Below are 12,041 nucleotides of genomic sequence, written 5' to 3'. Positions count from 1 at the left end.
AAATGTCACCTCAGTGGTCCTTGACCACATTCTACGTCTAGTAGTAACCTGCTCCCCCACATTCTCTTCTTCCCCACGTTTCCTCCTTAGCTCTTAATCACTCTATGCCATACTATGTATGGTTGACTTGTGTAGCTTTCAAGGAAGGAATGCAGATTTCTTTTATCTCACTTATAAAATGTGATAATATAAAAATAATGTAACTGATAAAAATCAGGAGGTGGGAAAGGAAGATAGAAAAGTCGCAAAAGCATGTTAATTACATCATCTTGCGTAGTGAAGAGTTAATTATATTAAAGAAAAGTCTAGCCACCAGAAGAATCGAAGACAAACTGCTAAGGGTGGTTACCTCTGGAAAGTCAGACCAGGATGAGAGGAGAGAAGGATTTTAGCTTTTCATCCTTGGTTCTTTTTTATGGTTTAATTTAGAATTTTTAATTGGGAGTCATACGCAACTATTCTTTTTGTAAAATTTTATTCAGCCTACTTTTTTTTTAACATCAGGTTTGTTGGGGTATAATTTACGTACCTTAGAATTTACCATTTTTAGTGTACAGTTCAATCAGTTTGACAAACGCAGTCATGTAACTATTATCAAAATGAAGAATAGAACGGTTCTGTCACGCAGAATTTCCTCATACTCCTTTGTAGTCAACCCATCCCCCCAACTCCAGCCCATGACAATCAGTGATCTGTTATTCCATCCTTTTAACTTACAATTTTATTTAATGTGGGTTTCTTGTAGCTTGAATATAATTGAGTCTTAATTCTTATCCAATCTGACAATCCTTATCTTTTAATTGGTGAGTTTAGACCATTTAAATTTAATATAATGGTTAATATATCCAAATTAAAATCTTTTAGTTGTTTTCTAATTGTTCCATTTGTTCTTTGTTCTTTTTTCCTTTTACTCTGCTTGCTTTGGGTTTGACTAATTTTTTAGAATTCCATTTTATCGCCACTGTTAGCTTATTTATATCTCTTTTAAAAATTACTTGTAGTGGTTACCTGCAGATAGTAATTTAAGTTTTAAAACTCTAATTTAAAATATCAAAAAATGAGTAGAAAAGAAATCTGTTCCAAAATGTTAATATTGGTGATTTTGAGGATTGGATTTGAATTGGGCTTACCTACTTTTCTGTATATTATTCCTAACTTCGTACATGAATGATGTTTGGTAAAAAAAAAAAAAAAAATGGAGGAGAGGGAGAGGAAGGGAGGGAGAGAAAGAAGAAGCTGGGCATCCCTGTGGAAGATGGCTTAGAGAGAATGGGGTGAGTATTCACGAGAGATGTTTGATAAATCATAAATTGCTGGAGGTTGCTTTGTGGATTTATATGGAAATTGGGCTCGTGTCTATCTCCATAAAATATATTATAGTTGTTTGTCAGGTACTTAGGTATTTTGCCTTGAGCAGGAGAGGTGGTTTACGTTGACTTAGTTCTGCCATATATCTGAAACTTTCCTAATAATTTGGCAAAGTCAAACCTGCAGAAGGTCAATTGGACACCAACAAAATTAAACTTCCTTCCTGGAAGAATAAATTCTGCCATTGGAATAGCCTTTAGGGAATTGTAGGATCTTTGTCAGATTAATGCTCCTGTAATTAGAAAATCCAAAATATGCACAAGTGAATATTTTAGAAAATGTATAGATTCTGTTTTCTCTGAATCAAGGAGTAACAATGAAAATATAACTCTTTGAATTTTATCACTAAACCTCATTTTATTCCTTAAAACAGGTTCTGTATCTGCTTTGTAACTGATCTGTTGATCTGTGACTTTTTGTTTTCTTTGTAGCTATTCAAAGGTTTTGTGTATAGCGTTTGAGGTACTTCAGGGCTTGCAGTATATGAACAAACATGGTATAGTGCACCGGGCACTGTCTCCTCATAATATCCTTTTGGACCTAAAGGTAATCGTCAGATAGTTTATTCAATATGTGTTTGTTATTTGAGGTTGGAAGCTACTGAAGTCAGGCCCACTCAGTTAATCAGAGGGACTGTAGAATAAAAATATGTTTTAAGAATATTTATAATGAAAAGACTATATGAAAGTGATGTGGTTGTTAGAAAAAAAGAAGTACCTTTAAATTATATAAATCCATGTCTTTTACATGCATTGCTTTTTTTCCTAAGACTCATTTTCTAACTTGATATTTTGTTTTTCCTTTCACTCATTTTCTAAAAGATATGCATGGTAGCTTCCCACTCCACCCTTCTCTGAGTTTGTTTTCATCTTAAGAAAACTTCTCTATTTCTATTGAATATTTTTCTCATAGAACAGCTGCATTGTATTTTCTCCTCTTGGTTCTTCTCCTTCCCTATTCCCCACTTGCCTTCTTTATTTGTCAGTTTTTATACCTTTTTATTGGAGTGCTGCTTCCCTACATGGAAATCTTATGGGAGACTAAGCAGCAGCTAGTCAACCCTCTAAGAGAATTATGGGTAGCAAGATGGTATATTTTCAGGACTAATCATGATTTCATTCTCTTTCATAGGCATATAAAATAGTTTTGAGGGAATTTTGGGAGGAGAATTATTTTCTGTATTAGTAGGATTATTATTTTCTTCTCTGATTGTCTTCCAAACTTTCACTACTGTTACACTATGGTATTAAAAATCACAAATGACAAAATGGTGCTCATTAATTTGATAGTTATAACAGTGGACTATCTAATCTGAATTGTTTTAAAATATAAACATTTTGTAATGCTGGGAAATAAAGTTCTTGAGATAAAACGAGCCAACTTTAAAATTGACTTCATTTTTTAAAGTCTTAAACATCTAAAAGGAGAAAAACTTAAGAGATCTATAAAATTTATATTTGCAGTTTATTAAGAATCTCACTTTTGTGATACTATGGTCATTCTCAAACAATATAAAGCTTGTTGGAAATCTAGCAGATTCGGTAATATCTTGATGATCTGTGAACTCATCTTTTCAAGTTAAGAACTCCCATGTCAGGGTTAAGTTATAATATTATGAATGGACTTGCAACCCCCCCAAAAAAATTCTTTTGTGAAAATTACCACAAAATATTTCAAGCAGGGGTTCAAGACAAATAAGAATATTTTTGCTTTTTTGGCTTTGTCACAAAGCTTGGAAGATATAAACAGCAAAAACTTTTTAAATGTTATTTGTCATTGATACATAAAAATATATGTGTGTGTATATATGTACATATATGTATGCATATACATGTATATATTTGTAATGATAGAAAGTAGACTTCAAACATTGGCAAATAGTTTTTAATAAAATTATGATAAAATACAATGTTTTTCTTAATGTATTTGACTATATGATGATTTCCTTATTTATAGAATATATAATGATAATCTGTTCCTGCCAATAATATTAAAATAATTCATAGTGATTTTTTTTTTACCTTTACTATTGTAGGGACATGTTAAATTGGCTAAATTTGGACTTTATCATATGACAGCTCATGGTGATGATGTTGATTTCCCAATTGGGTAAGAATATGTTTTCTTTTTTTCCTGAGTTCTGTCCTAAACTTTGTAATCTTTGATATAGTGCATATTTTGTTAATTATTACTGATAGTACTTTTTGATACAAAACTGGCTTTTCTTTATTAATAAAAGAGTAGACAGTGAGATTTTCCCAGCACCCAAAAGATCCTTGATATTGATCTTTCATTGAGTTGGCCAAGAAGCTAATAGATTACTGACCTTCTTGACCTTGTAATGCTTACCCATTAATTCTATTTCATTCGGAATTAGGTAAATTTAAGGCAAGAAGGCTGACCGGATTCTCATTTAGTGATAATGTGTGTTCCTCAAAAGACTGAGAAAGATCACTCTCATATTATGTTCTATTGTTTCTAAGGTTAATTCCCTCTTCTCTAAGCTATAATTGTATGGTAAGACTCAAGTGAAGTCACTGTGAGTGTCAGAGGTGATGTGTAGGTTCTCCACCTGAAAGTCTGTGTTTAAGTTTGGAGACGTTTGTTTGATCACTTCTGATGTGAAATCCAGATTGCTGTTGGCCTCTAGGAAAGGAATGAAAGTTTATCTTGAACTCAATTGTGTGCTTTTGCTATAGATTTTTGTGTTATATTTGTTGTGGTTACTTTTTAAACATTTTAATACTATAATTCTTTTATTGCTTGAGAGTTTCATTTTGACGTTATTTTAGAAACACAGAAATTACAAAATAGTACAAAGAATTCCTTTATAGCCTTCACTCATATTCCCCAAATGTTAACATTTCACTATATTTGCTTTTTTCTTTTCTCTTATATATATGTGTATATAAATATTTTTTAATCATTTCAGAGTAATTAGTGCATATAATGGCCTTTACCCATAAATGCTTAAGTTTGTATTTCCTAAAATAAGGAATTTTCTTATATAACCACAGAACAGTTATCAAAATCAGGAAATTAAAATGGGCACAATACTATTACCTAATCCAGAGACCTTAGTCCTGTTTTTCAGTTGCCATGTGATTGTTTTACTAGTATCCATTTGTGTGTGGCTCTTTGGACTCTCTGGAATCATTCTGTCACTCCATGACTGGGAATTATGGTTTGGAGTCACGGAGTGTGTTTCTGCAGGTGAACATTGCTTAAAAACTTAAAAAAGTCTCATTCATAAATTACTCTTTTAGCTTTATAAGTTAGACTGTAGGTTTCTTACCTAAAATTTTTGCTAGTTAGGCCATAGCTGGTAATCTTAAATTGAGTCACTTCTTCCTTTATTTATTAAGAAAATATTTCTTGAGCACCTTATCTTCTGGCTGCTGGATATACAAGAATGATAAGATAGGTTCCTGTTCTCAAGAAGCTCACTAAACTGCTTAATGGGAACATTTTCCGTTTTTGTGGGGTTTTTTTTTTGAGGAAGATTAACCCTGAGCTAACTGCTGTCAGTCCTCCTCTTTTTGCTGAGGAAGACTGGCCCTGAGGTAATATCTGTGCTCATCTTCCTCTACTTTATATGTGGGATGCCTACCACAGCATGGCGTGCCAAGCAGTGCCATCTCGGCACCCGGGATCCAAACCTGCAAACCCCGGGCTGCGGGGAAGCGGAACATGCGAACTTAACCGCTGTGCCACTGGGTCAGCCCCGAACATTTTCCGTTTTGACGGCCTACTTATTAAGGTACATAAATTCACAGTCTTGTAATTTTGCATACCAAAACTTGTGGTCATAGACAACAAACAGTTGTTTCACAAGCACGAAAACAATATTTTGTAAAGAGAGCCTACACTTTATTTTTTAAAAAGAAAAACCCTTTTGAATGTAAAAAAAATGAGTTCATGGTAAAGCTCTAATATCTTTGTCATATGTGGCAATTGCCTTTTGAAGTAGCTTTTAAGGAGCTGTAGTAAATGTGATTTCTGCTGCTTCCTCATTTTGTCTAAATCAGTTTGTGTGAGGCAGAACTCCAAAAACATAATACAAACAGAAATGAATTTTTTTACCTTTTACTTAAAGGTGCTTTAGGTTTTATCGATGAAAAGAAGAAAGGAAGTGATTTTTCTTCAAGGACATCAAGCATTTTGAAGAATTATGTTTGAATTTAAAATACTCGTCTAGAAGTGGTCTTGTGTGTAATTTGGTGTGGCATACTTTGAAGTCTTAGACCGTAAGGGTCTGACCAGACAGTATCAAAGAGCAAAATGTGAAACGTTAGCCAGGAAAAATAAAGTGATCAAACAGCTAAGGCATGAAAGAAAATATTTACACCGGAAGAAGCTTGCAGTTGATTTAAAAGACAAATATTAAGGAATAACAAAGTAAAATGTTAACATCTGTTTCAAAATAGTGTCAAGAGTTAGAAATTGGACGTTCATTTCAGCTGGCCAGTAGCTTAATACCTTGTTAAATCATGAAACAGATGATGAAAGCCGCTTACATTTACCTCACCAGTCACATTCACTACAGAGTTCTGGTAATTTTCTTTATTAAAATGCTTTGCTAAAGAAGAGACACTTGTTGAAAGGAGATAATCTACATTAAAAAACAATCCTAGAGCTTATTATTTTTATGAATTAATTCAATCAGTCTTAGATTAGAAGGGAAATGAGAATTTTTAGAGCAAGGCTCACCTCTGTGCTTCTGGAGATCACCAGTCAGAAGTTTTAGGAAGAACAATTTACCTATAGTATTGCTTGACTTTTAATTACCCATACTATTATTCTGGGGTTAGATGTGCTGGAAATCAGATTAAAAATGAACAGTTCACCTTCTAGATATATTGTGGTGCTGATGATAAAAATACAACATTGCATTTGTGTCGTATTTTCCATTTTGATAAAACATCTTTCTATATTCACTAATATTCATAACAGTTTTGTGAGATAGGCATTATTATTCCTATTTTACAGATTAAGGAACCCAAGTCCTATATAGAATATGTGCTAGGACTGAAATTAGAAAGCAGATGTTATACTGTCAAGTCCAGTGCTTTTTCCATTAGACTTCAGTTGTCTCCAGAGATTTCACACATTCGTTTGGAAGAGCAGGATGATCACCTTAGGTAAAATGACACAGTACAAATTTATGTATGAGAGCAACACAGGAGCAAATTGTTAATATCACTGTCATCATTATATTAAAACAAAAAGCAATTAAAAACCTAATTTACCCATTTGAAGTTAAGTTATATTCTCTGACTTAATTGACTTGTATTTTACATGTAAGTAGTAAGTAGTGGCAATCCTGGTATGATTAGGTGGCTACAGAAAAACACAGGAAGAGAAATGGAAGTAGTACTTGAGTGCCTGCATCACATATATTACATAGATGTTTGTTGTTAGTGCTGTCGAATTGATTCCGACTCCTAGCAGAGTGGAGTCTTCCTGGGTCATTCTCGTGCCTTCCGGCGCTGTTTCAGACAATGCTCCACTGCTACTCATAGGGTTTCATGGCCAGTTTGTTTGGAAGTGGATGGCCAGGTCCTTCTTCCTACTCTCTCTAGTCAGGAAGCTCCGCTGAAACCTGTCCACCATGTGTGACTCTGCTGGTACTTGAAATCCTGGTGGCACAGCTTTCAGTGTCCCAGCAACCCACAGCCACCACAGTATGACAGCCGACAGATGGGTTATATGGTTCCCTGACTGGGAAACAAACCTGAGGAGCAGGGGTGAGAGTGCTGAATTCTACCCACTGGACCACCAGACATAGACATTACATACACTTACATGCATTTTGATGGCAGTCATTATTGCAGGGTGGCACAAGAATCTAATGTCATTGGATTGAAAATTCTGGTTAGGTGTGCTCATGACCAAATCTCACGACAAATGAAGAACAGGCATGCACATAGGCAATAAGCAGGACAGAATCCCACTCACTTTTCATTTCTCTTCTAAAGCTATTTTTGTTTCTAGGCAGTAAGATTCAAATTTAGTCATCGTCAATAAGTCTGGTACTCACGTACCCTCTGCTTTTTAACTTGTCTATAAGGCTGTCCTATGCTTGATCTTAGCCAAAAAGCCAGGAAGCAATGTTAGGCAAGCCTAACTGGCATTTCTTTTTTTTTTTTCCCTCTCTCTTTTTGGTGAGGAAGATTCACTCTGAGCTAACATCTCTTGCCAGTCCTCCTCTTTTTTTTGCTTGAGGAAGATTAGCCATGAGCTAACATCTGTGCCAGTCTTCCTCTGTTTTGTATGTGGGACACCACCACAGCATGGCTTGATGAGTGGTATAGGTCTACACCCAGGATCCAAACTGGCAAAGCCAGGCTGCTGAAGCCGAGTGTGCCAGACCTAACCACTACACCATGGGGCCGGTCCCTTAACTGGCATTTTTGTCAGGAAATACTCTTTTTTCTTTTTTAACAGAAATATACTGAGCATATCTGGGGGGCCAGTGCTGTGGCCTAGTCGTTAAGTTCGCCTGCTCCACTTCAGGAGCCCAGGGTTCACCAGTTAGGATCCTGGGCACAGACATGGCACTGCTCCTCAACCCATGCTGAGGTGGCATCCCACATAGCACAACCAGAAAGACCTACAACTAGAATATACAACTACATACTGGGGGGCTTTGAGGAGGAAAAACAAAAAAGAGGAAGATTGGCACAAATGTTAGCTCAGGGACAATCTTCCTCACCAAAAACCATACCTTTAAAAAAAAGGGGGGGCCAGCGCAGTGAGATAGCAGTTAAATTCATGTGCTCTGCTTTGGTGGCCTGGGGTTTGTGGGTTCAGATCCCAGGCGTGGACCTACACACTGCTCATCAAGCCGTGCTGTGGTGGCGTCCCACGTACAAAATGAGGGAAGGTTGGCACAGATGTTAGCTCAGAGACAATCTTCCTCAAAAAAAAAAATTTAATGCAAAAGGACTGTGTGACTACTTCCTTAAGATAATGAAAACAAAAGTTAGCAGGTTCAAAACAAAATATTTATTAACACCCCTGTCATTTGGCAATGTATTGCTGATCCCAGTGAATACCATTGGACAAGGAAAAAAAATCACATATGTATAAAAATTGGAAAGGAGATAAAATTATCATTTTTTTTGGTGAAATTACTAGAAACAAAAATCCCAGGAATTTTAGGGTTAGGGTTGGTTAAACATTAGAAAGTTAATGTGAGGAAAATCATTTCCTCTCTTTGTAATAGATACAATTGAGGTATTCAAAAATTTATTCATGATTAATACTGATAAAAATTTTTCACAAAGAAATTATAATAGTGAAAGGTTAAAAGTGTTTTTTAAAATATTAGGATCAAGACAAAGATGTGAGCTATCATCACTTTTCTTTGATATTGGACAGAGTTATCAGTCAGCACACAAGGCAGCAAAAGCACTGAAAGCTGGAAGCATGGAAAGGAGGGAACACAAGTGTCAGTGCAAACAAATCAGTTACATGTGACTGATCTGAAGATCTACAAAGACAGCTCAAATCCGTAAATGACTAGGATTTAGCAAGGTTGCTGTATACAAAATTAATACAAAGAAATGATTTACACATCAGCAAAAAAATATGAAATACCTCAAAAGACTCTAATCAAGTATGTTCAGCACCTCTGTGGAAAATATAAATCTCTTGTGATAGACGTTATGAAAGACCTAAATAATATAGATATCATGTTCATAGATTGTTAGAGTCGATATCAGAAAAATGCTACTTCTCCTCAGCCTTTGCCTTTGAGCTAATTTCAATAAAAATTCCAACTGTGTATGTGTTTGTGAACGTGAGAGAGAGAGAACTTGACAGGATAGTTCTAAACTGTATTTATGGAACAGACGTCTGAAAATGCCCAGACACTCCTGAAGAGAAATTAAAGCAGTCTGTGTTTTGAAGGGGCTTGTCTTAGCAGTTATCAGTAATTATTTATGTAACATTACAGACCTAACATTGTATAATGGTAAGGCATTAGGCGAATTTACCAGTGGAACAAAATAGGGAGCCAAGATGCAAACCAGTGTGTATGTAGAGATTTGATCTGTGATGGGAGCTGGCACTATAGACTAGTTGGGGGAAAATATGGTTTTCAGTAAATGAAACAGAGTTCAGTTGATTATCCACATAGGACTGTCGGTAAGCTTGTACCTTTATCTTTCATCATATGAAAAATTGATTGTAGGTGGACTAAGAAACATAATATGAAAGGCTAAACTATCAGACTTTGAGAAAATAACAGATCATTTTGACAAGATACAGAATCACTAAGTATAAGAGAAAAGATTAATTAATTTGACTGAAAGATTAAGAACTTCTCATTCATAAATCCATAAAGAAATGAAAATACCATAAAGAAAATGAAAAAGTAAGCCACAAAGTGCTAGAAAGTATTTCAAGTCATAATTACTGAAAAAGGAATTCATATCCAGAATTATAAAGAACTCTTTCAAAACAGTAATTAAAGGCGCCAGCCCGATGGCGCACTGGTTAAGTTCACATGCTCCTCTTCGGCGGCCCAGGGTTCGCAGGTTCAGATCCTGGGTGTGCACCTACATATCACTCATCAAGCCATCCTGAGGTGGCATCCCACATACAAAATAGAGGAAGATTCCCGCAGATGTTAGCTCAGCAACAGTCTCCCTCAACAAAAAGAGGAAGCTTGTCAACAGATGTTAGCTCAGGGCCAGTCTTCCTCACCACAAAAACCCCCCAATAATTAAAATATCAACCACTGTGAAGGAAAGGGATAAAGTGGCAGGCATGAGATTGCTATGCTTAGGAACTAAGTCTTGCTTGGATCGTTGGTCCTTGGCTAGCACCTGGGAACTTGAATTTCAAAAGTGTTTGATCTCATTCCCTAACTGATAAGATGGGTTTACTCTGCCTGTTTGTACAGAGTACAGTTTATGCTGAATGCTGGCTTTCCTTCTAGGGGTCTTGAATTTTGGTGTGTGCTAGGCAGAGGGTGCCTTTATGACCAGTTCCTAATAAAAACCTTGGACACTGAGCTTCCCTGGCCAGAAGCCTTGCATACATGTTAGTATGTTTTTGTTGCTGGGTGAAGTGTCCTGTGTGGCCTCTGAGAGGAGGGAAAGCATAAGGAAGCCTGCATGTAGATTCCTCCAGATTCCTTCTGTGTCGTTTTCCCTGTGATCCAGCTGTGCATCCTGGCTCTGTCACAGTGTAACTCAGCTGTGAATACGTCTATGTGCTAAGTCCCGTGAGTCCTTCCAGTGAATCACAAAATGCGGGAATGGGCTTGGGGACTCCAGCACAACCACTTACTGGAGAGACGGACGAAAGACTTGAACAGGCACTTCACACAGTAGCAAACCCAAGCGGCTAATAAACGCATGAGAATATGCCTCAGTCTCCTTAATTATCAAGGAAATGCAGATTAAACCACAGTGATAGATAGGTCTCACTCGCCAGGTTGTCAAACATTAGAAAGTCTGTTACTGTTGTCCAACAGGTGTTGGAGAAGAAGTAAACAATGGGAACTGTAATACATTGCTGATGGGAGTATAAATTGGTACAACCTCTTTCAAAAAACATTTAACTTAATACCATTAAGTTGAAAGTGCACATGTCCTGTGGCCTAGAAATTCAGTCCCAGGATTATGATTGGGGAAACTTCAGATGCATACCATACATAGTCTTATGAGCAACATTGCCTATAATATATAAAAACGGGAAACAAATGCCCATTGACATTAGGATTGATAAATTTGATATATTCATAAAATAGAAGTAAAAATTAATGACTGAAAACTACATGCAATGATGTGGATGACTCTTTCAAATAAATAATGTTGATTTTAAAAGCAAATTACAAAAGAATACTGTTGGCATAATTCCAGTAATAGAAAGTTCAGAAATATGCTTAAGTAAACAATATACGTTTTAGGGAATCAAACATATGGTAAAACTATAAAGAAATATGCAGGAGTTATAAACACAAAAATTGCAGTTGTCTGTTCCTTTTGGGGAATACCAGGGGGATGCAGTTAGGGAGAAGAGAGAGACCTTGAGTGCTAATTTGATGCGCTTTACTTAAACCATTAGGTGGGTGCGTGGGTGTTTGTTGCCACTTTATTTATACATTACTCATATTTAATAGTCTTTTGTATTTACTCAATATTTACTAAAACAGTTTTCAAAAAAACTTGTTCTGTTGGTGGAAGTGAGGAGAAATAGGCACCCTTATGAGAATATGAACTGATACAAGCTGAAAGGGCAGCCTGGTGATATATGTCAAAACTTAAAGCGCACATGCCTTGTGACCCTGCAGTGCCACGTCTGGGAATTTGTTTGTCATTTGTACATACGTTTGTGGGAAATGGAAGAGTTGTATTCATTTCAGCATGTTTGTGGTAGCAAAACAATGGAACTTTCAAAATGTCCTTCTTCAGAGCTTGTAAAATAGATTAAGTGCATCAATACAGTGAAATTATTGGCAGTTTTCAGAAAGAATGAGGCAGATCTATACTTACTTTTATAGCATGATCTCTGAAATATATTTAAGTGAGAGCAGGGGCACAAAGTAGGCTGTGCAGCCTGCTCCCTGTGGGGCAGTGGTAACGGGTGGCCCACTTATCTATATATCATATGTATGGGTGACATGCAGAGTACAGAGATGGGAGAGTCTTACTTTTCAA

At 36.2% G+C, this 12,041-nt stretch overlaps 1 protein-coding gene across 5 annotated transcripts in view; it reads left to right on the top strand.

The window, feature by feature from the left end:
• Nucleotides 1-12,041, top strand: part of TBCK (TBC1 domain containing kinase) — a 196,148-nt gene that overhangs the window by 44,965 nt on the left and 139,142 nt on the right. For all 5 annotated transcript variants that reach the window (XM_046656525.1, XM_046656526.1, XM_046656521.1 and 2 more), the window contains 2 exons: nt 1,800-1,914; nt 3,404-3,477. In XM_046656525.1, coding sequence (XP_046512481.1) covers nt 1,852-1,914; nt 3,404-3,477 — 137 coding nt within the window. In that variant the 5' untranslated portion in view covers nt 1,800-1,851. The remainder of the gene's footprint in view (nt 1-1,799; nt 1,915-3,403; nt 3,478-12,041) is intronic.

This window comes from Equus quagga, chromosome 3 (assembly GCF_021613505.1).
Source record: "Equus quagga isolate Etosha38 chromosome 3, UCLA_HA_Equagga_1.0, whole genome shotgun sequence".
In the NCBI taxonomy this organism is placed as follows: domain Eukaryota; kingdom Metazoa; phylum Chordata; class Mammalia; order Perissodactyla; family Equidae; genus Equus; species Equus quagga.
This window is presented reverse-complemented; position numbering and strand designations above follow the sequence as displayed.